Source organism: Lepus europaeus, chromosome 9 (genome assembly GCF_033115175.1).
Source record: "Lepus europaeus isolate LE1 chromosome 9, mLepTim1.pri, whole genome shotgun sequence".
Taxonomy (NCBI): domain Eukaryota; kingdom Metazoa; phylum Chordata; class Mammalia; order Lagomorpha; family Leporidae; genus Lepus; species Lepus europaeus.
Genome location: NC_084835.1, coordinates 31,890,720 through 31,917,064, shown reverse-complemented (window position 1 = coordinate 31,917,064; position 26,345 = coordinate 31,890,720). Strand labels below are relative to the sequence as shown.

Genomic DNA, 26,345 nt, shown 5'->3' with positions numbered 1-26,345 from the left:
CACAACCCTAGCCCCAGGATATCTTACTTTTTGGTATCAGGAACTAAAAAGGTTCACAGGACTCTGGTGGGGTGAGTGTTACCTTAGAAAATGTCACACTCTTAAGTTCATCTTCCTAAAGTTCTTCTTCCTAAACCAACTTCACCCAAGATTTCCAGGTAAAATACAGATTGTCTAATTACATTTGAATTATTTAAAATTCAGACCTATCTACAGCTCTGTATTTTGATTTGCTACATCTGGCAACTCTAAATCTAGACAACTAAAATAATCTAAAGGTATCTGGGACTCATTTATAAACATTTTAAACTGCTTTTATAAATTTCATATAGCCTATTAAAGTTCTTTAAATTATCTGAACTGGGGGCCGGGGCTGTGGCGTAGTGGGTAAAGCCGCCGCCTGCAGTGCCAGCATCCCATATGTCCACTGGTTCAAGTCCCAGCTGCTCCACTTTCAATCCAGCTCTCTGCTGTGGGCTGGGAATGCAATAGAAGATGACTCAAGTCCTTGGGCCCCTGCACCTGTGTGGGAGACCAGGAAGAAGCTCCTGACTCCTGGCTTCGGATCGGCGCAGCTCCGGCCATCATGGCCATCTGGGGAATGAACCAGTGGATAGAAGACACCTCCCTCCTCCCCCCGCCCCACTCCTCTGTGTAACTGACTTTCAAATAAATAAATAAATAAATAAATCTTTAAAAAATATCTGAACAAAAAAGTCACCTTTTTTTACATTAAATAATTCCAAGTCTAGTAAATTAAGCTTATACAACACTGCCAACACAAAGTCTTTATAAAAGTTCCAAAACTGTATGCCAACTTAAAGTAAGGCACCTAAGACAAACCCCCCAGTTGTAAACTTGACGTTGGAGTAAGAAGATTGTCAACTTATGTTCTGAATCTCTCTCAGATGGCACGAACTCACAGAATTCCACATATGTGAAGGGCTGCTACCCGCATTTTGTCTTGAAATACAAATCACGTGACCCATGGCTCTGGATGCCTTAAGCATTTCTGCATTTACTCTAACTCTTCCTCTACTTGGAAGATGCCCACCCACCAGAGAGCACAGTTAACCACCTGCTAACCAGAGCAGCTTCTTCCCAGAGAGCCCACCTGGCCTGAGGTCTGAGGTCTGAGGTAGCAGACAGCAGGGAGATTCACTGCACCAGCAGCTCAGGAAACGACAATTTCCTTCCAACACTTCTTCCTGGATTATCTTAGAACCCATGGCCAGCTCCGATAGCCTGTGGACTGATGTGTGCTGATGCACGTGTTCTTCTCCCTGTGGGGATGGCCACAGACCCACTGCCTCAGGCAGCAGTGGCCCCGAGGTCTCAATGCTGACCTCAAGTTATTCTCTACCCTCTCCTCACACATTTATTTTTGCCAAAGTCTGCATGTCTAACTTGATCAGATTTTGCATTTCTTTTGCTTTTCAGATCTTTCTGCCCAAATCTCTAAGTCATTTTCCTTAGGCTTTCTTTCCCCAGGGGGTCACACAACTGCTACAGCATTAAAATAATATCCGCTTGGCCGGCGCCGTGGCTCAGTAGGCTAATCCTCAACCTTGCGGCACCAGCACACCGGGTTCTAGTCCCGGTCGGGGCGCCGGATTCTGTCCCAGTTGCCCCTCTTCCAGTCCAGCTCTCTGCTATGGCCCAGGAGTGCAGTGGAGGATGGCCCAAGTGCTTGGGCCCTGCACCCGCATGGGAGACCAGGAGAAGCACCTGGCTCCTGCCATCGGATCAGCGTGGTGCGCCAGCCGCGGCGGCCATTGGAGGGTGAACCAATGGCAAAGGAAGACCTTTCTCTCTGTCTCTCTCTCTCACTGTCCACTCTGTCAAAAAAAAAAAAAAAAAAATCCGCTTGAATTGTGGATCTCTACAGGGGCTTGAACTGGCAATCTGTCCTTGAAGTCCAAGGACACTTCACCGGACCATCCCAGGACACCAACTGTCACTGTCTCCAGAGCAACACACTGCTGGGGTTTCATGTGTTAAATCGGTACAACCAAACTGCCTAAGAAATCATGTAATTCAAACTAAACTTGCCCTCAATTACGCCCATCAGGGCGTCAGAGAGTCGGTGTCCGGGTGTGGCCTGGGACAGCTGGTTGCCAAGTCCCAGAGATTTAGAGAAAATTCGCAGGATTTCCCAGTGCCCCTGCCCCACTTTTCCCCTGGCAGAAGGTTCTGTCACCCTCAGTGCCCTCCGGGGTGGACACTTCCGAATTCATCAGCTGTCAGGAAAAGGTATGTGGCATGCAAGCCTGGAGACATGGCACAGGTCAGAGCTGGCTCCGGTCGGGGTGTGACTGCAGGTCAGTGCCTCACAGAGGCATGCCAGTTTCCCCACCAGGATGACAAAAACAGGGGCTCCTCACTGGCTGGCCCCCCATGTCTCGTCTCCTGGAGATGCAAATGCAGGATCTCCAGTTCCTCGGAGAAGTGAAAGTAGCAGGGAGGAATCCCGTCATTCCTGTTATCTGCAGGCTTCATAAGTCAGCGCACAGCACAGCGGAGGCCACAAGAGCGCCAGGATGTCGCTCGGGATGAGCCCAGCCTCCCTGCTGCTTCTCCTCCTCTGTCTACATGGCGCCCTGGCCCTGAAGCTCTGTTCCTTCAACGTCAGGTCCTTTGGGTACAGCAAGCGGGAAAACCGCCAGGCCATGGATGTCATTGTCAAGGTGAGTACCCTTTCCTGGTGGCAGGTCCTCCACCCCCCTCCCGCCCTCTCTTCTGTCTTCAGAGCTGAAACGTGGGAGAAACTGCAACTGGCCCTGAAGGTAACAGCTGGCTTGGAATTTGGGAGCAACTAGAACAGCAAGGGGGACAATCACTATGTCACCTCTCTGTGCCTCCTGTCCTCAAGTCGTCTCGGGGGGTGACAGTCAGGCCCAAAGCACTGCTGGGGGGTCTGCTGAGCTGGTGAATGCCGAGCTCTTAGAGCAGCGTCTGGTTACAGTGAGCTCCAGGCAAGGGCTGGCTGTAGCAACGGCTTTCCGTCCCACTGCTTGTCAGGCTTTATAAAGCAGGGTTTCATTTCATCGTCCTGTGAGGATTCTCCCCCCAGGTAGAGACGATGAACGAAAAACGGCAAAATAACCTGGTACAGCTGGTGGCACGGCAGGCGGGGGGGGGGGGGGGGGGATGTCTGTGGCACTGGCCCAGTACACTGTCTTACCCATCACCTTCGCACAACTTCTCGCTCTCCCCTTTCCTTCCTTCCTTCCCTGTCCCGTTCCTCTCTCCCTCCCTCTCCCCTTCTTTCTACCACTGCCCCCCTTCCCCCACCCAGCCCTCCAGCCCTCAGTTCCACTCTTTCTGCGTACTTACTGAATGCTGGCCCTGGGGAGTATGACTGATGTCTGGGGACACATTTCAGCTTTCTGTGGAGCCACCTGACTCTCTATCATACAGAGGCTGGGAACTGAAACCTGTGCTAGGACTCTGGCAGGGCATCGTTTCCTAAGCAGACGGCAGAGGCCCCCCAGTGTGTGAATGTGAGCCCTGCGTTCAGATCTCACCTGCCAGCCACAGGGCCCAGAGAATGCCTGCACCTCCCTGAGCCTCCAGTTCCTTTCAGTAGCCTGAGGCTTGCCCTATCTGGAGCCCTGGCTGAGGGCTCCAGGGGAGGTTCTGGCAGAGCAAGGGCAAGGCAGGTGCTCAGATGATAATCAGCAAAGGAGACTGGTGGGGACCCGCACGCTGTGTTCTTAATGACATGGTCCTCTCAGTCCTGCCCTTTGGATGGCACCCATGACCTTCCAAATGTGGCTGTGTAACCAGGACAGCCATGCCAAGTCTGTAGGAAGCACGGTGCTCTTGCTCCAAGGGAAACTGGCATCCAAGGAATCTATCTTTCCCCACTTTTTCACGCACAGCCCCAGGATCTTGGTACCTACCGAGTTCCTGCCACCTTCTTGCGTACCCAACTGGGAATAACACCGCTGTGTTAAGGGGCTGTCTTTTTGTTCTGTGGAGGTGTGGGTATGGGCTACACTCAAGGTCTGCTCTGAGCCCACCACGCTCATCTGAAGCCCTTGTCGGACCGCCATCTCCTCCCATTCCAGCAGAGTCATTCTGTAAGCAGAGGCCACCTCCAGACACTGCCACAGCTGCTCAACAGAGCACCCCCTGTGAAACCAAAATGCCAGACAGCAACAAAGCTTTGCTTCCCAGGCCCATAGACCGAGCGCATATTACAGGCCAGGAATTTTATATATTTTTTTAAATGTGTTTGTTCTAGAGAGAGCGCACTCCCACTCCCATCTGCTGACTCACTCCCCAGATGCCCACAATAGCAATTACTTGAGCCATAATCACTGCCTCCCAGGGTCTGCTTCGCAGGAAGTTGGAATCGGGAGCCGGAACACTCTGATGTGGGACACAGCACCCTAACTAGCAACTTAACTGCTAGGCTAAGCACCCACCCCCTCTAGTATTGCATTCTTATTTAATACTATGGCCTGGGTGGCACTGCGCCACTTCAGAACTGAGAGCCCTGAGGCTCAGAATGGTGATGTGAGTTTTCAGGGCCAGTGACACCAGGTGACGTAGACTGAGAGGTCTTTCCCACTCCTCCATGCTGGGCTGGCAGGTTCAGCATCACTAGGCTGTCAGCATTCTGACCTTCACTGGGAGGTGAGTGCCAGGGAGCCTGACTTCTCTGTCTTGGTTTGCTCACCCATACCACAGGCAGCTGTCCAGAAGCCAAACCCTGCTCATGAGTTTCCCTCTATCCGAGTGCTCTCTGGATTGTAGAGAACCTGACTGTCTGACAGATAGTCAGGAAGAAAGCCATGTTTTAGGCACGCCAAGGCACCGGGAGATGTGAGGATGGCATGGAGGGAGCGTCGGCACATGGTAATTAGCATGGCAGGAGTGCATCTCCTCAGCAGGACCCAAGTTCAGCTTCACAAACGCTCTGATTCCTATGGCCACTTCACAGATAAAGCACTGGAGCTGACAGATGAAATAAGCTGGCCAGAGTGTAGAGCAAGCAAATGACAGAGAACTGGAACCCAGGCTCCCCCCTGCCACCTGTCCTCACTCTTGAGACTGTCCTCCCCTCTCTCCAGGTCCTCTCCTGACACGCTTTGCTGGGAGTCCCTCAACACCAGCCCCTCAAACTCTCCCTCCCTTCAAGGGACCAGAGTCAGGGCTAAGTCCGAGAAGTCTCCGCACTCAGGGCCCTCGCCTTTGTCACCTCCTCCTGAGATGGAAGAAGAGGAGGTGGAGCCCAGGGAAATGTATTTCTCCTGGTCCACTGGCCCAGAGTTCAGGCAAGGAAAACTGGGTAGTTAATGACAAGGAGAAATGCTCACAGCCTGTGTGGCCGAAGAAGCAAGATACATGACAAACATCACCAGTGTTTCCTGACGCCCTGCTGTGTGCCAGGGACTGGGCTGAGCCTTTTATACCCATCGTGTCTCTTAACTCTCATGATGACCCCATTCAGGAGCTTAAGTGACCTCCTCCAGGTCACACAGCTCATGAGTGACAGTTAAGACACAAACCTAAGACCATTTGGCTCCAAGTCCCTAACCTCAGAGGCATGGCCTAATTGCTGTGATGCCAATTTTGTAAGTAGATATAGAAATCTTCTGGAAAAGGGTCTGAGTGCTGGGCTAATGGGGCATCTGTGGCTTCTGTAGTCTTTTGTCTCTCCTGCATGGTCCAGATTTTCTATAATAAATAGATTTATATTCTAAAAATTATGACAAATATTTATGGGTTGAATAGAAAATTTACTCCCATTTTTTCTCACAGTGCCACAAGGAAGATCTAAAACAGGAAGGTATTTGTGCTTCATGATTCGGGCACATCTGGTTCCATTATGGTCCATCCTCCCTCTTTTCTTTCCTGCCTGCCACTCTCTTCCTTTTACTCACGCCAGATGTTGAGCCAGGAGCTAGACAGAGAATTATAACCATACCGAGGTCCAGAATGTTGTCTGGCACCCTGTGGGTTCATGATAAAAGCTTGTTGGATGGATGAACCAGTGGATGCACAGATGGGTGGAACGATGGATGGGTGAAGATTAACAGTCAAAAATCCCACCCCCATTCAGGAAAATTCTGCTAATGAGATCTTGAGCTATTGTCTACCGCGGTGTAGATTCCCATCAACAGGAAATATTCTCAGAGGTGCCACGGGGACTGCCCACAGGAAGCAGAAATCAGCATCTGCTGTAGATACGGAGCTAGGAAGTGCTTGCAAAGGAAAGGGGTTGTCAACAGGACACCCGGAGGCTAAAGCCTCTACTCAGCAAAAGGAGACAGAACTCATGGTCCACATTCACTGTGGCTCGATGGATCCCACTCCAAAAAGGGACCTTGTTCTTTGCAAAGGTGCAGTCACAAGGACAGGCTGATTTCCTTGGCTGTTGAATGGAGTAGTCAAGCAGGGACTCTAGTGTAGATGCCCAATTATCCCATTTTTCCTTGGAGTTCAAATTACTAAACCTCACCGAGCCTCAGAGCACCCAACTATACAATGGACATATCAAGAGGACTCTTACAAAGCCCCCCTAATGTGTGAGCACTTTATTAGGCACACTAGCCTAAGAAAGGTCACTTATCTTTATGCTTAATGTCAAAAATGCACCTGTCATTTCTAATAAAGTCTGCCCATAACCTTCTCCTCCAAAATTCCTTACTCAAGCAATTTTTTTTAAAACATGTCAATTTTTAGAAATTATAAAAGTATAACTTTTAAAAAAAGATTTATTTATTCATTTGAAAGGCAGAGTTACAGAGAGGCAGAGGCAGAGGCAGAGGCAGAATGAGAAGTCTTCCATCCACTGGTTCACTCCCCAGATGGCCACAGTGGCCGGAGTTTAACCAATCTGAAGCCAGGAGCCAGGAGCCAGGAGCCTCCTCCGGGTCTCCCACATGGGTGCAGGAGCCCAAAGACTTGGGCCATCTTCTACTGCTTTCCCAGGCCATAGCAGAGAGCTGGATCAGAAGTGGAGCAGCTGGGACTCAAACCGGCTCCCAAATGTGGGCATAGGAGGCGGTGGCTTTACCCACTATGACATAGTGCCAGCCCCAAAAGTATAACTCTTAAAAATTATGAATTTATTTATAAACTATGTAATAACTTGATTAAATATAGTTATGCTCTTTTTTTGAAAGTAACAGAAACATACAAGGAGAGAAAAATTGCACATTATCCTGTCATTCAAAGATAACAGCTGTTGGAGTGGGCATTAGGCTAGCAGTTAAGATGCCAGGGGAGATGTCCACATCCCACACTGGACCACTTGGGTTTGAGTCCCAGCTCCAGCTTTCTGCCAATTCAAATCCCGGAGGCAGCAGTGATAGCTTAAGTAATCAAGTTCCGGGGGCCGGTGCTGTGGTGCAGCGGGTTAAAGCCCTGGCCTGAAGTGCCGGCATCTTATACGGGCGCCAGTTCTAGTCCCGGCTGCTCCTCTTCCAATCCCGCTCTCTGCTATGGCCTGGGATAGCAGTGGAAGATGGCCCAGGTCCTTGGGCGCCTTCACCCGCCTGGGAGACCTGGAAGAAGCGTCTGGCTCCTGGCTTCAGATCAGCACAGCTCCAGCCATTTTTTGGGGCCATCTGGGGCCATCTGGGGAGTGAACCAGCGGATAGAAGACTTCTCTCTCTGTCTCTACCTCTCCCTGTGACTCTTTCAAATAAATAAAATAAATCTTTAAAAAAAAAAAAGTAACCGAGTTCCTGTCACTTATAGAAGACCTGGATTGAGTTCCCAGCTTCCAGCTTTGGCACTGGCCCAGGCCCAGCTCTTGTGGGCATTTGAGGAAAGAACCAATGGGTAAGGGCTGTCTCTGTGTCTCTCTACCCTTCACATAAAAATAAATAAATAAAAATTGAAAAGATAAAGCCCTTGACATTTGGGTGATTTCCTTAAAGGCATTTTTCTTCACAAAAATAAATACACAGATCTGCATCTGTTTTGCAGCATGTTGACCACCGTGCATCACCAGTTTTGTATTCTGCTTTTATGAGTATATTAAGAAATGCAAGGATAACAATGTGAGAGATAGATGTACTGAGGGTCAAGATCATGGGCTCTGGAGTTGGATTCCCTGGGTTCAAAGTCCATCTTTTTTAAAAATTTACTTATTTGGGAGACAGAGGGGTGGAGGGAAAGAAAGAACTCTTCTATCTGCTGGTTCACTTCTCAAAAGCCTGCAAGAGCTGGGGCTGGGCCAGGCCAAAGCCAGAAGCCTGGAACTCCATCCCATTGTCCCATGTGGGTGACAGGAACCCAGAACTTGATCCATCACCTGCTGCCTCCCAGGGTGTGCGACAGTGGGAAACTGGAATCAGACGTGGAGCCAGACTCAAGATCAGGCACTCTAAAATGCGACATAGGCATCTGAAGCAGCATCTTACCCTCTGTGCTAAACAGCTGTCTCTGCCATGGCCACTTTCTAGGTAGGTCACTGAGTGACTAGTCAACTTTCCGTGAGCCTCAGGCACCTCATCTTTAAAATGGACATAACAAAAGCACCTATCTCAGAGTCCTTAATTCAGGGAAGAAACTAAGCTATTTTAACAAGCACCCAGGCAAAACTAAAACACAGTAAGTACACAACAAAACATTTTGTTGCTTGTGGCAAATGGCTTCCAACTCCTGGGGATTCTCCCTCTGCAGATCATCAAACGCTGCGACATCATACTCCTGATGGAAATCAAGGACAGCAACAACATGATCTGCCCCATGCTGATGGAGAAGCTGAATGGGTAAGTGTGTGCGGGTGGTGCAGCTGGGCAAACCCCAAGTGCATGGTCAGCTGAAAAGCCTCCTGAGACTGAAACTTGACAGCCAGCCAGCATTTCACCCTGACTACCAGATCACGTGGCCAGATCTGGCCAGGCTTCCAGTGCTCTCAGCTGTGGTCCTGGGAACTCTGAACCAGGGAAAGTCACGCTGCTTTTGGCAATAAAGGATCCAGACTGTGAGGCCTGGGGAGGGGCACTGTGAGTGGTCTCATCGACACAGAGGCCTTTGGGGCCTGCCCCGCCCTTCGCATCTGCAGTAAGGGGTGGAGCTGAGATGACCCTTTTTAGCCTCAGCAGATATTCTGTTTCTGGAGCTGACCTTAGGAAGGTGAGGACAGAGGCAGCAGAACTCAGACCACCTGGGTTTGCATCCTGGTACAATCTGATCTCAGTCAAGTTACTGAACTTCTTGGTGCCTCATTTTCCCCATATGCAAAAGGGACTAACAGTAGACCCTTTCTTCATGATCTGTTATGATGGTCAAATTTTTTTTTTTTTAAGATGTATTTACTGATGGCTGGTGCCACGGCTCACTAGGCTAATCCTCCACCTGCGGCGCCGGCACACCGGGTTCTAGTCCTGGTTGGGGCACCGGATTCTGTACCGGTTGCCCCTCTTCCAGGCCAGCTCTCTGCTATGGTCTGGGACTGCAGTGGAGGATGGCCCAAGTGCTTGGGCCCTGCACCCCATGGGAGACCAGGAGAAGCACCTGGCTCCGGGCTTCGGATCAGTGCAATGCGCCAGCAGCAGCGCGCCGGCCATGGTGGCCATTGGAGGGTGAACCAACGGCAAAAAAGAAGACCTTTCTCTCTCTCTCACTATCCACTCTGCCTGTCAAAAAAAAAAAAAAAAAAAAAGATTATTTATTTGAGAGGCAGAGTTACAGAGAGAGGAAGAGACAGACAGACAGACAGTCTTCCATCTGCTAGTTCCCTCCCCAAATGGCCACAATGGCCTAAGCTGGCATGACCTGAAGCCAGGAGCTTCTTTCAGGTCTGCCATGTGAATACAAGAGCCCAAGCACTTGGGTCATCTTCCACTGCTTTCCTTGGCCATTGGCAGGAAGCTAGATTGGAAGTGGAGCAGAAAGGACTCAAACCAGTGCCCATATGGGATGCCAGCACCACAGGCAGAGGCTTAACCTACTACACCCCAGCACCAGCCCCATGACTGTCAAATTCTTCTATGGAAGTATTTGAACAGTACTAGTGGAATCCATGAATAGTAAAAGGAAGAGGATTATAAAGGGAGTTGATAGTCTATGGGTCACATGTAACAGCTACCATTACAAAAAAAAAAAAAATCAAGGATTATTTAAAGGGCAGTGTGACAGAGAAGAGACAGAGAAAGAAAGATCTTCCATCTGCTGGTTCACTCCCCAAATGGATGCAACAGCTGTGGCAGGGCCAGACTGAAGCCAGGAGCCCGGAACTCCATCCTGGTTTCCCACATCAGTGGTAGGAGCTCAAGCACTTGGGCCATCTTCTGCTGCCTTCTTAGGGGCATTAGCAGGGAGCTGGATCAGAAGTGGAGTAGCTATGAGTTGCAACCGGTGCTCTGATATAAGATGCATCAGGCGGCTTAACCAATTACATTTCAATGCCAAGCTGTCCCATAACAGCTACCACTGATAACCTACTATTGGGGCAGGCATGCTATTAATCCATTTAGTTCTTCTATTCCCCTTACTGCTCACAACAACCCTGTGGGGTGGATAACCTTACTGCTTCCCTTACAGCTGAGGGAGCCGAGGCACAGAGAGGAGGGACATGCTCAAAGCCACCTCGCCAGTAAACAGCCAAGCCTGCCTTTGAACTTGGATCAGTCTAACTCCAGTGCCCATGCCTCATTCCAAGTCTTCTCAGCCTTCCTGAGAGTGGTCCTGCGAGTTTTCAGGAGTGTGGGTGATGGCAGGGACAGGTACAGAAGGTCCAGGCGTCTCCCACAGTCAGTCTGGGATCAGTCTTTCTATTACCAGTGATCTCAGTGCTTCCCAACCTGCCTAGACTGTGCCACAGATTCTAGGCAGAGCCAAATCTGTTTGTCTCTTTTTCCCCATAATCCAAAAGGAACCTCAGTCACCTTGCAGCAGAGTCCCAGCAAGCAATTTGCGGGCAGAACAAAGATAACTTCCCCAAACTAGAAGCCCAGCACCCATCTACTGTCCACATCCCTGCTCCAGCCTGGCTTAGAACACAGATCTGAAATCCCAGAAATTTCCGTAGACTCTGAGTTGGTCCCTGAGTATCCCCTCTGCTTTTTCCCAACTGAACCTGAGACTGAACCTCAGCTTTAAACATGCCCTAGATCTTTCTGTAGGCAGATGGAATAGAACTGTGTCAGACTCTGCCCAGAGTGGACTTAGCAGCAGGTCTGGCAAACACATAGAATCAAGTTTCCCTAATGTGGGTGAGAAGTGGAGCCAATGGCCTTCACAGCTGCATCTCTAGCCCCTAGGGTATGAACAAGAGTAATTTGAAATCGTAGTCCCCTAGGGTTTGTGGGAAAGTACTTGGTGGGTTCAGAAGACAGAATGCCCCTGCATTTGATAGATGCTCAGGAGTGGTGCACAGACAAGGTGACCTGATAAGGCTGTGTGCTCCACTGTGGGCAGAGTAGGGTTTCTGTTTGCAGCCTGAATCATCTATGGTCTCAACAGTCTCCCATGAGGGTTTGATGATATGTCAGATACAGGGTCAAATCCCAGATTCATATTTTAAACTATAAAAGGGGGTAACAGGGGCCCAGCACCATGGCATAGAAGGCTAAGCTTCCAGCTATGGCTCCAGCATCCCATATGGGCACCAGTTCGTGTCCTGGCTGCTCCTCTTCGGATCCAGCCTCTGCTATGGCCTAGGAAATTAGTAGAAAATGGTTCAAGTGCTTGGGCCCCTGTACCTGCATAGGAGACCTATAAGAAGCTCCTGTTTCCTGACTTCAGATCGGCCCAGCTCCAGCTGTTGTGGCCACTTGGGGAGGGAACCAGTGGATGGAAGACCTTTCTGTATGTCCCTCTCTTTGTCTGTAACTCTACCTCTCAAATAAATAAATCTTTTTTTTTTTTTTTTTTTTGACAGGCAGAGTAGACAGTGAGAGAGAGACAGAGAGAAAGGTCTTCCTTTGCTGTTGGTTCACCCTTCAATGGCTGTTGCAGCCGGCGTGCTGCGGCCGGCGCACCACGCTGATCCGAAGCCGGGAGCCAGGTGCTTCTCCTGGTCTCCCATGCGGGTGCAGGGCCCAAGCACTTGGGCCATCCTCCACTGCCTTCCCAGGCCACAGCAGAGAGCTGGCCTGGAAGAGGGGCAACTGGGACAGAATCCGGCACCCCGACTGGGACTAGAACCCAGTGTGCTGGCACCGCAAGGCGGAGGATTAGCCTATTGAGCCACGGTGCCGGCCGAATAAATAAATCTTTAAGAAAATAAAGAAGAAGATTATTTCAAGTCCATGGGTCATGAGATTTTAAAAGAAAAAAGGGAGGGTAACAATGGCACCCACCTTATAATGGCAAAAAAAGAAAAAAAAGGCTGCAAAGATTCTGGCAGGCGTCCCAGCCTGACAATGGGGGCCCTTCTTACTGGATTCAAACTGATGAAAAAGTGGCCTTCCCACGATGCCATTGGGAATACGGAGGCAGACTAGAGAGAGGGAAGCAGCAGGGGGATGTCCACTGATTCATATGCCTTGTGAACTCTTTATGTTTTCTAGAAATTCAAGGAGAGGCATAACATACAACTATGTGATTAGCTCTCGGCTCGGAAGAAATGTCTATAAAGAACAGTATGCCTTTCTCTATAAGTAAGTACAATCTAGGCTCCCTGTAACAAGGCCCACTTACATATTTTGATTGTGAATTGAATCAAAACAGGCATCTTTCCTTCCAAATCCAATTCTGATCTCTAACCAGTGCTCAAAATCAGTCAAAATAATTACTGTCAAAATCTAGACATTGGGCAAACTATAAACTCATCAAAACTAGAGTGCATGAGCAACTTCCTGACTCCTAATTTGTTGGTTGGCTTGGTGGCTCCTGGGTACATTCTTTACTCTTCATAATCAAGCTCTGGCCCAGGGCTGGAAACCTGAATTGCCCAGCACGACTGATTTCCTGCCCTTCACATCCTTGTCATCTTCCTACTAGTGACTGAAGTCTGAGCATTGACTTGTGGGTGCCCTCGGTGACCAGAATGGCTCAGATCCTCAAATCCCAGAGGCCCTGACTGCTGAGAAGTGCTCACTCAGCTTTCTTCTCAGGCAAAAGATCCTTCCAGTGCTGAGCCTGCTCTGGAAGATTACAAAACTGTGGGAACGTCTTCTTGACGTTCTGCTTCTTGAAAGAAGGAAACTACTGACTCAACTGGGACGGCTTCATTTTTTTCTCCTCTAGGGAAAAGCTGGTGACTGTGAAGAAAAACTATCTCTACCATGACTATGAGGCTGGAGATGCGGACGTGTTTTCCAGGGAGCCCTACGTAGTCTGGTTCCAGTCGCCTTTCACTGGTGAGATCCATAGGCCCCTCTCACCTGTGACCTCCCAGCTGCCCTCACTGTGAACTGCAATCCCAGGGACGATGCAGGGGGTGACAAAGTCTTGTAATATCTGCATCTGGATGTAGCACCCAGCTCAGCTTCTGATGGCACCAGGCTTGCTTTTCAGAACGCCAAGGCTCAACACCTCCCTAGCCTACAATCCTTCTTCTGAGAATAACACTGAAGCATTTAGGCTCATGGAAATTATGCACCATGATTCTTTGGTCCCTGCCAAGTGTAAGTATTCCTTCATTTTTACAAGTCCCAAGTGATGGCCACCAAAGGTGAACCTCCAGCCTGGAGGCTCATGTTTCCTCCAGCCACTCCAGAGCAGTCTCCTCTGCAGACTGCAGAGAGAGAGGCATTCAAAGGGATGGCTCTCCAGACTAACAACACTTGCAATGCTTGCACATTGATACCTGATTAAGTGCTAGCCTCCTGGTTGAGGAACCTCTGCAATGACATAACATGGCAGGGGCTAGGATCATCTCACTCTACATCTGAAGAAATTTAGGTTCAAAAAAGTATAGTCATTGTCCAAGTCACCCAGTTACTGAAGTTAAAGAGCTGAGCTTGTAACTCGAGCCACCATCTCAGCAGCCCATGCTCTCAACCACTATACAAAAACTCGGGAAAATCGGGAATTAACTTTGGCTTGCAGACTACAGCCATACAAAATCAAATATTTTCAGTGTTGGGGACACAGGACAAGGCAGACAAGGTCCTTGTCCCTGTGAAGCTATACTATCGTAGAGGAGCCAGCTCATGACCTGATAAGCATATGCAGAGTCCTAAGTAGTTCCACCTGTATCTGTGCTACACCAATATGAACATCTTGACCTACGAAGTCCACTATTATGCCTTCTACGGTCAACTGCCTCGGGGGAAGCCTACTTTGGCAAAACAAACATGGGACAAATGTGACAAATTTCCAGTAGAAAAAGAGAAGGTGGAAGGAATGAGTGCCAAAAATGCCATTTAAGGTGTGTGTGCAAAAATCATCTTTGTCCTCACAGCACTGACATTTGGCTGACTAGGGTGTGTCCCCACAGCCCCCTCCACCTCTCCCTAAGGATCATCTCTTCTCAAATACAGAGTCCAGATCCTTATGAATGGCTAACAAACCTGTTTATCCTGAGCCTCCACCCTTCCCTACCCCTCCTTCTCTTTCCTGGGCTAGCACTGCATGTCTAGAGTTTGCTCTGTTGGTCAAGGAAATTTCCCATCTCCCCTTGATCTGCTACTACAGACTACAGAGTCAGCTGTTCATCCATATTCTCTTTCATTCATTATCAAGTCAATCAGCAAAGATTCATGAGCCCTGAGCTAGGCTCGAAGAGCCAAGACAGATAAGCATACCCTCAAGAAGCCTAGGTTCTAGAGGGCTAAGAAAGTGAAGAAAGTGGCCTGGGAGCATGAAGGCAGTAACAAGTAGGGATGCAGTGACCAGGGATGGCCCATCGTAAGTGACCTCAGGTTGCGACCTGCGGAAGCCAGCCACAGAGGGAGCTGGAGCAAGGGCATTCAGGTGGAGGGCACACTGAGTCCAAGAGCTCAGCAGCAAAAGAGGGTTGGAGTGTTCAGGAGACCAGGAGGAGGCTGGGGAGTGAAGGGGAGGCATGAAGAGGAGAGCTGGAGGCGAAGTAGGGTGTGAGCATGTGGCCCCAAACACAATCTGCCAGCTGAGCCCTGTGTGGCGCTAGCAGGGACCACCCCAGCCTCTCCCCGTGAGGTCAGAGTGAGCTTGAGAATGAGAGGAACATCCCAAGAGGGGGTGCTCAGAAGCGACAGCTGCTATTGGCAGGTGGGCAAGACACAGCTCTGAGACCCACTCACATCGTCACCCCAGGCACATCACTCACCACGGTTGGGCATAGGGCTAGGGCAGGTGGTCACAGACACTGCACAAAAGACCATCTTCTTTTTAAAACAACTTTCTTGGGCCTTTATTACTTATTATTTTAATTTTTATTTGTTTGAGACACAGAGACAGAGAGAAACTGTCCATTTACTGGCTCAATTCCCAAATGCCTGCAATAGCTGGGGCTAGGTCAAGCCAGAGTCAGGAGCCCAGAACTCATTTCAAGTTTCTTAAGTGGGAGACAGAGACCCAACTACTTAAGCCATCACCTGCTGCCCCTCAAGGAGGCACATTATCAGGAAGCTGGAATTGGAAGCAGAGCCAGGACGAGAACCGAGGCACTCTGATATGGGATGTGGGAATCCCAAGTGATAACTTAACTGTTGTGCCAAATGCTTGCCCCAGATGACCAAAGGGGAATCAACTGATCAATCTTTTTTTATTTTTTTTACTTAGTGCAAAATCTATACTGGCTTATTAGTTCTTAAAAAACACCAGAAAATGCAACCATAAACATTAAATTTTTTGTCAAGAAAAAATACACATTTGACTCAAAGAAGTGAGAAAATAAGACATCCCAATGGCAGCGAGAAAAACAGTCTACCTGCTTTCTCTTAGTCCTAACAGGCATGTGGGAGAAAAGTCTTGGGCATATTAAAATTAGCAGCCAAATGACCCTAAGATCATAAAAATCTCAGCACCAGGCTGCAGCCTCTGGGAACCCTGGAGGATGCAGCCTGGCCCTTCTAGAAGAGAGAGCCTGTTTCTCGGGTAGAATGTGTGGGAACCTGGTGGGGGCAGGGTGTGAACTGTGCCTCCTTCCCGTCCCTCAGCTGTCAAGGACTTCGTGATTGTGCCCCTGCACACCAGCCCTGAGGCATCTGTGAAAGAGATCGATGAGCTGGTTGATGTTTACATGGACGTGAAACGTCGCTGGAACGCTGAGGTGATGACCTCTGTGTTTGTCAAATTCCTGTCTAAGGGGCAGAGGCAGGCCCTTGGGTTCAAGGAGAGGGGTCAGGGCGTGTACCCCCTCTCAGGCTTTTCCTCGGCCCTAATTATCCTTCTGCTGAATCTGCCCGGCACTGCGACGTGGGTCTTAGGAATTCATGCACCATTAACAATGGATGCCAGTGTTGATTAAGTGACTAGCTGGGGCCAGGCACTGCACTGAGGCTTGACATGGACCTTTGAATTTAATCCTTCCAATAACCCTACAAGGGAGCTACTTTTTATCATTCCCACTTTGCCACTGAGAGAGGTCAAGAGTGTTTTGGTTAAAGGCAACAGGATCTCAAACTGGCTCATGAAAAGGAGAAGCAATTTTTTGGTCTATATAAGTGAGTGCCGGAGTCCAGGCACAGCTGGATCCAGGGCTCAGATAAGGTAATCAGGGCTTTCCATTTCTTGGCCTCCTTTCCTCTGGGTGGGCTCCACCCCTGGGATGGCAAGATGGCCACTAGCAGTGTCCAGGCCAACTGACCGATTTCCTTTTCTACAAGGCAACCAATTGTAGGAATGAGTCCCATTGGCTCTGACTGGGTAACATGTCCATCCTGAACCAATCACTGTGATCAGAGGGGCTTGAGATATTCTGATTGGCTAAATCTCTGTTGCCTCAACCTTGTGGACTGAAGTGGAGGAGGGAAGAGGTGGTTTCCCAAGGAAATTTGGGGTGCTGTTCTCACGGAAGGCGGAGCACACCTGCCATTCCTCTGGGCAACTGTTTCCCCATCGGGAAGAAGGGATGCTGCCACCTTGGCCAGGAGGGTCTGTGCAGGCCCCTGGCAGACCTGGAAGTGCTCCACAGGGCTCTGCTCCTCTTTGCCGCTTTCACTGCCTCTTCTGCTCCCCTTCCTCCTCCTAAGTTCCAGGAAAAATGGAGAAGACAAAGTGCATCTCATTGTTTACAGGTAAACAGCAGGACAGGAGAAAGACTCATTCACTCATTCCACAAACTATGAAATCATTCATTCAACAAGAATGTAGAGAGCATCTGCCCATTGAGGGTCGGGCTCCGGGGAGACATCAGTGATCTAAGCATGAAAAACAGAGGAGACTCGTGATGAGGGCCTTCAGGGAGGCCGATCAGGGCTCCATTCTTGACTTTACCACTTGAACATGGCCTAGAGCACCTCTTGTTTCAATGGGGTTAAGAGTGACATCCACCCCGCAGAGTGTATGCCTTGTTTTAAGATATAAAGTCAACCTTATAGAACACTTAATGTTGGACCCAGCATGTAGCAAAACAAATCCTGCCCATAGGAGCAGAAGCTGGTGACCTTCAGGTTAAGGGTCCCATCCTGACCTCAACTGCGTCCAGTAATCACAAGGGAAACCCCAATCACCAAGGTCAACATGAACAATTCTGGAAGTAAACTCCGAAGTCAGCACTCACCCCTACCAATGGCACAAAGGAGGAAATCGGACACTTCCCGTGTTTGGTGGAATGTCAAGAGTCTGTACCAGGAGCTCTGCACAGGGAAAAATACTTCCAAGATAGCAAGTTTCTGAGTGGCCTGTGACAGGGGATAGATGGCTCACACTGTGACCCTCTGCCCTTCAAACTCCTCTCACTTCCTCCAAGGACTGAATTTCCACAGGAAGAGGTTTCCAACTTGAAAACAATAGGAGAGATACAGTGTGCCAAAGCTGTCCTATACCGCCCAAGTGCATTTTCCTGCTTGGAAATAAGAGGGTTGATTCATTCCTATGTGTATTCTGCAGGCGTTTGAGCCAGCTCTGAGGGTATCTGTTAGCTGGGTTCTTTTATGCCTTAACTGTGCACACTGAATCAAACAGGCACTGACAAAGGCATAGGTGGGGCTGTCACAGCAAATACCCTCTGGTCCACGAAGAGCCCCTCCCCGGTACTTGCCGGTCAGATAGGCATCAGAGCTGAGACTCTGCCTTAAACTGCAGGCTCTCCTAGAAAGCAAAAATAACCTAAGACAGATCCTGTGCTAGTTTGCTAGGGCTGCTGTGCAACACCAAGGACCAGGTGCTTTAAAACAATAGAAAGTGATTTGCTTACAATCCCCAGGACGAGGTATGTCCAGTAGTGTTGGTGCCCACCCGGGGCCTCTCTCATCGCCTTGCAGTAGGTCATCTTCTGTTGTCTTCAGGTGTCTTTACCTGGTCCTCCTGCTGTGTCTCTGCCTTCAACTCCTGTTTTAAAAAAAAAATTTGGTTTTTTTTTTTTTTTTTTTTTTTTTTTTTTGAGAGGCAGAGTCAGAGAGAACTCTCATTTGTTGGTTTATGGCTGGGATCTAGAAATTCAATCCAAATCTCCCTTGTGGGTAGCAAGGACCCAAGTACTTAAGCATCACTGCTGCCTCCCAGGGCAAGCTACAATCAGGAGCTATAGCTGGAATTAAACCCAGGTACTCTGATATGGGATGCCCGTATCTTTAACTACTAAATTTCCACCCTGTAATCTCTCTCTTTCATAAGGACACTAGTCATATTGAATTAGGGCCCTCCTATATAACGTTCTACTGAGACCCTATTTCCAAATATAGTGACATTCTTCTTTCTTTTAAAGATTTGCTTATTTATTTCCTTGTTTATTTGAAAGGCAAAGTTAGAGAGAGGGAGAGACATACAGAGGGAGAAAGAGGTCTTCTATCTGCTAGTTCACTCCTAGATGGCTGTGCAATAGCCAGGGCTATGCCAGGCTGAAGCCAGAAACCCAGAATTCCATCCAGGTGTCCTACATGGGTGGCAGAGGTCCAAGCACTCGAACCATCAGCCATCCTCCCCTACTTTCCAAGGCACATTAGCAGGACACCGGCTCAAAAGGGGAGCAGTCAGGACTTGAAACAGTGCTCTGACATGGATGCCAGTGTCACAAATGGTGGCTTAACCCACAACCTCTGGTCCCAAATACCATCACATTCTAAGGTATGGGGGGGGGGGGGTCAGAGCTTCAACTATGAGTAGAACAAGGGACACAGTTCAATCAGTGCAGACCTCACTGTCTACTGGGCACGTGGAATCATTGCCAACAGTGCCGGCCAGGTGAGAGTTCCAAATTTTGTCTTTCAGAATTTCATTTTCATGGGTGACTTCAATGCCGGCTGTAGCTATGTCCCCAAGAAAGCCTGGAAAAACATCCGCTTGAGGACCGACCCCAAATTTGTTTGGCTGATTGGGGATGAAGAGGACACCACGGTCAAGAAGAGCACCAGCTGTGCATACGACAGGTAGGAGGCATCCGCAGGCTGCTGCTGGCCCAGCCAGGCCTGGGTGAGCCTGAAGAATTGCTTGGAGAGCCAAGTCTTGTAGAATTCAGGCCCCTCTGCCCAGTGTTCTGTGTGGGGGATAAACAGCACATCCTAGGCAGCAGCCCTGGGCCCTGCAGCTTAGCAGAGGCAAGCACTGGCTCTAGTGTCAGCTGGGCCTGGATTCCAAGCCTGACCCTGTGTAATCTGAAACTCTGAGTCTTCCTTTCCTGTAGAATGGAGTCTGTAGTCCTACCTCCTTCATGGAGACGTGATGAGTTAGTTACTTTGCATACTCTGTATGCGTTTTGTGCAAACGTTTCGGATTGCCTCAGAGAACAAGCCTAAAAGTGAGACCAGTAAACGGAAGGATATTTTTGCGCTTTTGCTACACGTTCCTAAACGCAAACAAATCCACTGAGATACTGGTATCCCCTGCTTCACTTAAAGTCTCAGAGGATTCATAAGCAGCTTGCCCCTTGCCTCCTTGTGTAGAGAGGAAGGTGAGTTTGCTTAAGCATGTGAATGCCAGTGACCTTCAGGAATCAGGCCACAGCAGGGAAACCCCCAGGGCCAGTCCTATGGGAAACCACAGCTCCCAGAGCTCAGCGTGCCACGGAGGAAGCGTGAGACAGCCATCTGCAGTGAGCAGCCAGCAGTTCTCACTTCTCAAGCTGGAGGTCTTGCTTTCATTTCCGACCCGTGACTTCCTAGGTTCCTCCTGGAGCTTTCGGGACTGGTGTGTCCTGTGCACAGCCCTGCTCCAGCTCTCCAAAGCAGAAACCCACAGAGTGGAGTTGCAGGAGATTGTACCCCTCCTGCATTCTTTTCTTTTTTTTAAGATTTATTTATTTGTAAGGCAGAGATAAAAAAAAAAGTGAGATATGATAGAGGGAGGAAGGTAGGGAGAGAGGGAGGAGGAGAGAGAGAAAAAAAGAGAGAGAGAGAGGGAGAGCACTTCTATCCACTGGTTTACTTCCCAAATGGCTGTAATGGCCGGGGTGGAAGCTAGGAGCCTAGAACTCCATCCTGATCTCCCACATGATCCGTAAGGACCCAGATATTTGGGATGTCTTCCACTGCTTTCTCAGGTGGCTTGGCAGGAAGCTGGATGAAAAGCCGAGCAGCCTGGACACATATCAGTGCTGTGATAGGGGGTGCAGCATCACAGGCAGTGGCTTAACCCACTGCACCAACAGTGTCAGCCACTGCACCTTGAAGTCTTGGTCAGGAGGTTGAGACCATGTCAATCTGATCACCTTACCCACTCATGATGTGTTAGAGTTCATTTACAGAACTCATTTCACCACATTTCCAGTCTGTATGTCACTGCTACAAACACCTATACTGTGGTTTTTCCTCTTTGTCTTTAAATCCCTTAATTTCCTACCGAATTAATTTTAAAGGAAATGTCAGGAAGCTAAAGTAAGAAAACAGCATCATTTGCCAAAAATCAAAGGTAACTGTAAAAAGAAATCCAGTGGAAACTGCACAGTGTTAAACTGTGCCTCAATTCTCATGCCTGCAAATGCGTGACGGTGACAGCTTGCTCCCTCGAGGTCGTGTCAAAGACAAGCTAACACCTACTGAGACTTCCTACGTCACTGAGTCAGGAAAAGGGACAAAGAGTTGAGAAGGAAGTAGCAACATTTTCATTATGCAAGTCATGGCCACATGGTGTAGTGTCCATGATTCATATAAAATCATCTCTTGCATCACCAGAGGTACCTGCCCACACTGTGCTGGTGCCCACGGGGCCATGGCAGGGACAGATCCTATATTAAAACTGTTGGCACCATCCTCCAGGGTCACAAGCTTAAACCAGCCATGGACTCTGAGCACCACATGAAGGGACCAGGCCACTCAGTCACTTCCAGGTGACAAACACAATCCTTGGTTCCATCTCAGACATCAACAGGGTGGGTGAACACAGCTGTCCTTCCTCCCCTTGTCCCAGGATCGTGCTCCGAGGACAGGACATCATCAGATCTGTGGTTCCTGATTCCAATGGCGTCTTTGACTTCAGGAAAGCTTACAAGCTGACAGAGGAGGAGGTAAGGCTACCTTCTTGTCTTCTGGTGATACCACCCTGAAAGATGGGCTAGGGTCCCAACATTGGGTTACTGGCCTTGAGTCTCAACACCTGCGGTTTTGTGGTTTGAGGACCTGCCAGAATTTCTGACTGTGCTGGCCCGGGGACGCTGCTCCCCAGGGCATATTCTGTTGAATGACATCAGGCATTTCATCTTCCCTCCCTGGTCCTGAATTTGCTCATCACTAAGATAAGAGCACCTGCTAGGCGCCTCCTAACCCTCAAGTCTACCTCCTGTCCTCCCTACAGGCCCTGGACGTCAGTGACCACTTTCCAGTCGAATTTAAACTGCAGTCTTCAAGAGCCTTCGCCAACAGCAAAAACTCTGTCCAGCCAAGGAAGAAAACAAAGGCCAGGCGCTCCTAGATACAAAGGCACCATTTTATTAACCACTTCTTGCCTCTAAATAAACTGCTCTAACAGGTGGGAACTGCTCCCTGCACCCTTGGGAGACAGGACTGGTCCAACTGCTTTCATTGTTCAACTTGAATTTATCCTGACTTGAGTCACGTTGGGAGGAGTATCTTCTGTTATCATGCTTGGGCCCAACCCTCCTCCAAATTGTCCAAAAGAAAACCAGCGGCTTTGCAGTCCCCAAGACTAGTCTTCATGCCCAGGGCTACAGGCCTGCCTGCTCTCACTGGCCCTGCTCCTCCTGCCCTGCTAGTGGCTGCAAGAGGTGCAAGAGTGTCAGCTTTCAGCCTCCATGTGGGGAAACTGACCCAAAGGAACCGGCCAGAAGCTCCAAGGCCCCATCTGCATTCTGTCCCCTCCTGAGGTCAGGCCACTGTGCTGTCTCATGGGGACGAAGGCCACGCCCACGTGGTCTGCCTGCCTCGGAATTGTCCTCCTCCAGCTCAGCCAGCCCAGTGACCACCTGTGCCAGCCTCTGAAATTCCATTCTGACCACGGCCCACCTCTCCTCCCTCCCTGTGCCTAGCAGTCCTCCTGGGCTCCCTCATTGTCCAGAAAGAGCTCTGTCTTCAGACACCAAGATGAGTCTCCAGTATGGGGCCTCTCACGCCAACCTCCCTGCTGTCTGCCCCCAACCTTGTCTCAGAAGCTCCAGGAGTCTCCTCCTACATAGCCATACTCTCCCTCCCTCTGGGCCTGGACTCTACCCAACATGCACTGCTCTATCCCAGAACCTGGGCCAAGTGGCCCCAGTCCCCATGGATGCAGCCTCCACAACAATGCTCACACTTGTCACCAGGGACAGCACTGGCACTTCTCGGGGGTTCTAGTAGGACACGTTTACGCATTTCATCAGCCAGTACGATTAATGCATTGTATCTTTCTGCAACCTAAGCAGTTCACGGGGGTCCAGCAACATGGCACCCTTTTACCTGCGTCCAGGATGCCCATGTTTGCTTTTTTTGCTTTGCTCTTCCTCATATTGATGCCATGAACATGGCTAAATGTTCCAAAGCATAAGCAATGAAGAGAAGGCATGCCACCCCCAGACCCCTCCCCAGTGTCTTGTCTCAGCCCTGTCACCCCTGGCAAGCTTCTGTGGCCTTCCAGAATCTGTGCATGAATGAGCACCATATGCAACCTAAGAAAACACAAGGTGCCGCCTAAACCACACCCACACTTCCGCTCCTCACTTCCTTCCCTCAGCATGTCCTGTCGGGGACAGGGACGCTGTGACTCAGGATGTAAGGAGCCCGCGCACACGACCGTAAGCCTACTTATTGTCCAACATGACTGAGAGAGCAAAACCCAAAGGCTGCGATTAGGGAGAGGGACTCAACCCCAAATACCTCGGGGGTCTGGTCAGGCGGGGCGGGGCAGGGCTGGGGACCTGGTTGGGGAGAGGCCTCTGGCACCCCCCTTCTGAATGAGGGCTCGCTGAACCAGGAAACGTTCCGATTTCCAAGCTCCACAAGGGCCAGGCAAGCAATCTGGAAACGACCTCACTCCATGGAATGAGGATCGTGCTTCTGCGCCGTACACCGGGAGCTCCTCCAGCTGGCGTGGCTGCCACCGGAGCCCCTGAGAACCGAATGGGCCCGTTCATGGCTTTGACTTGGAGGCAGACAATCCTGACTCCCGGAGGCTCCCTCTCCAGCCAGACCTAAGGCAGGTTACTGGAAGCACAGGCATCTGCCAGCAGTCGTCAGCCAGGCAAGCGAGCACAAAGCAGGGCTTGTCCTCACTGCCTACCACCTCACAAAGCTGCACATCTCCCAACCTGTCACCGGGCCTTACCAGGGCAAGGAACACCAGTGGTTTGGGAGAGGGGCGTATACCCGGTGATACACAACCTTTCAGCCTCGGCTTTGTCCAGAGGATCTGAATCTTAGTGTGCACCAGAATCCCAGGGAACCAGCCACCGCGATGATTCTCAGGCCCCAGCCTCCCAGAGTCTGTCTCAGGAGAGCTGGGCCAGGGCCCAGAGCCCAGCATTTTAGCAGAGCCATCCCTCTCCCAGGTGAGTCCCAGGCAGGTGATCTGAGAGCTAGAGTCTGCCCTTCTTCATGGAGGAAGAAGAGTCTGCAGCCAGACTCAGCACCCCCTGCTGCCCAGGGACCTGTGGCAGGTTCAGTGTGTCTGTGTGAAAGGGAGAAAGAGGGCGCTGATCTCACAGGACAAGTTTCGGTGACAGGACGGACAGGAAGCACTGAGCAGGGGCCTGACCCCTGGGAAGCCCTCCATAAACAGAAACTGTGTTTTTTATAAACAGGGCTGGCTCCATCAGAGTGTGGGTCCCCATACAGCACTCATTTCTTCAGAATGCGTTTTTCCCATGCAGGGAATCACACTAAGGTCCCACAGCAGGTATTCTACCAGATGAGCCTTGAGAACAGAGACATTCCTACTTCCGATCCTTGTCATACCCTCTTCCAGGCTGACACCGCTTTCCTGCCTTGAGCCCAGGGACCCGGCCCCTGCTGGGGGTGGCCGCTTCTCCAATTAGGCAACCTGGCTTCTATCTCTTCCTTGGGTTGGAGAAGGCAAGTTTCAAAGCAGTTAGTTACTAACCCAGGGAAGGGTGACACACTGGAGGTCACAGCTCTCCTTCCTCCCAGGAGACCAGGCCCACAACCCACGTTGGTGTGTGGGTGGAAAGCAGAGCCAGGGAGAGACTCCCACACCTGCATCAGCTGGCCAGTCTCCCCAGTGATGGCTTCAGCCGGAGGATCCCAAAGGAACTAGTGACCCCATGTCACTCACCCACAGTCACCGTGGTCCCTTAGGACCCTGGCACCAGTGCCTTCAAGCTTGAGGGTTTAGAGAAGTTACTCAAATTAAGTCAAACCAAGGGAATTTAGAAGGAAACAAGGGACAGGTGTTCCGTGCGGCGGTTAAGTCGCAGCCTGGGAAGCCTGCATCCTACGTCAGGAGTGCCTGGCTTCCAGTCCCAGCTTTGCTCCAGTTCAGCGTCCTGCTAACGTGGACCCTGGCAACCAGGAGGTGATGGCTCAAGCAGATGGGCCCCTGCCACCCACATGGGAGACCTGAATGGAGCTCCAGGCTCCTGGCTTCCACCTGGCCCAGCCTCAGCTGTTGCAGGGCATTTGGGGAGTGAACCAATGGATGAAAAGATCTGTCTGCCTCTCTTTATCTTTTTTTGCTCTCTCTGCATTTCAAATAAATACACATTTTTTTAAAAAAGGAAATAAGGGGAGCCAGCACTGTGGCGTAGCAGGTAAAGCTGCTGCCTGCAGTGCCGACATCCCACATGGGCACCGGTTCAAGTCCCGACTGCTCCACTTCCAATCCAGCTCTGTGCTATGGCCTGGGAAAGCAGTAGAAGATGGCAGAAGTCCTTGGGCCCCTGCACCCACATGGGAGATCTGGAAAAAGCTCCTGGCGTTGGATCGGCGCAGCTCCAGCAGTTGAGGCCATCTGGGGAGTGAACCTGGGGATGGAAGACCTCTCTCTGTCTCTGTCTTTGTCTCTCTTTAACTTTGACTTTCAAGTAAACAAATCTTTAAAGAAAAAAAAAAAAAAACACAGGAAATAAGGGGTTGGGTGTTTGGTACAGAGGTTTCGCCACCAGCTGGACTCCATCACATATTCAGGTACTTGGGTTCAAGCCCTGACTTCAAGACTGATTCCAACTTCCTGCTAATGAGCCCCCTAGCAGGCAGCAGGTGGCTCAAGTACCGGGGAGGCCTGGGCTGAGCTCCTAACTCCTGGCTTTGGCCTGTTGCAAGCATCTGGGCAGTGACCCAGCGGATGGGAGCTCCCTGTTTTCAGACTCTCCAAATAAAAATTAAAGAATAAAAAAAAAAGAGAAGCAAGCAGGAACACAAGCAGACCCACCTGGTTCCCGGGATCGCTCCAGCTGGGGACCGCGTGCTCCAGGCTCCCGGGAGCTCCCGGCGGACCGGACCGGAGGGAGGCGGCGCCCGCACTGCTCCGGGGTTGTAGGAACACTTCCCTTCCCCGCGCAGCCCCGTGGCCGCCGCCTTCATCCTCCCGCTCGTGCTGAGGGCTTGTCCTAGCGCCACAGCGCGTAGGGCGGGAAAGCTGCTGGCCGCGGCCGCGCTCTCACCCTGAACCCCACGAACCCCAGCCCAGCGCCGGGACGCGGGACCCCGACTCCGCCTGCGTTCTTCAGATTAGAAAACGTGCCAAGGCCACACAGCCGCCGGGCCGCGGGGCCAGGCCCGGGGCCAGGCCCGGCTCCCTCAGCGGCCGCAGCTGGAGCAAAAGGGTTCAGGGCCTTCCTACTCGACTCGGGGCTGAAGGGAAACACGGACACGTGGTATCACGGACGTCCTTCGAGCAGCCGCCCTGGCTTGGAGCTCAGCTGGGTGCCGAGGAGAAGCGGGCTTGCGGGAAGGGCCCTGGGTCATGGGGATTTCTGGAAGCCCGGAGAAGTTCGCGTGTCTTCTCGCGAGAGTTGCATAACG

General features: G+C 50.5%; 2 protein-coding genes across 3 annotated transcripts in view; one reads left to right on the top strand and one right to left on the bottom strand.

The window, feature by feature from the left end:
• The window catches only part of ABHD6 (abhydrolase domain containing 6, acylglycerol lipase), a 102,413-nt gene extending 76,555 nt beyond the window's left edge, over positions 1 to 25,858 (bottom strand). For both annotated transcript variants that reach the window (XM_062201164.1, XM_062201163.1), the window contains exons 1-2: positions 25,753 to 25,858; positions 18,200 to 18,333 (exon numbers count right to left, since the gene is read on the bottom strand). The gene's annotated coding sequence lies outside the window, so the exon portion shown is untranslated. The remainder of the gene's footprint in view (positions 1 to 18,199; positions 18,334 to 25,752) is intronic.
• On the top strand, positions 2,506 to 21,951 carry DNASE1L3 (deoxyribonuclease 1 like 3). Its single transcript, XM_062201167.1, has 8 exons — positions 2,506 to 2,687; positions 8,647 to 8,735; positions 12,483 to 12,572; positions 13,162 to 13,274; positions 15,999 to 16,111; positions 19,213 to 19,370; positions 21,346 to 21,442; positions 21,730 to 21,951. The coding sequence occupies exons 1-8, from the start codon at positions 2,541 to 2,543 to the stop codon at positions 21,844 to 21,846; spliced, it is 924 nt and encodes a 307-aa protein (XP_062057151.1). The 5' UTR covers positions 2,506 to 2,540; the 3' UTR covers positions 21,847 to 21,951.
• Positions 25,859 to 26,345: the final 487 nt, after the last annotated feature.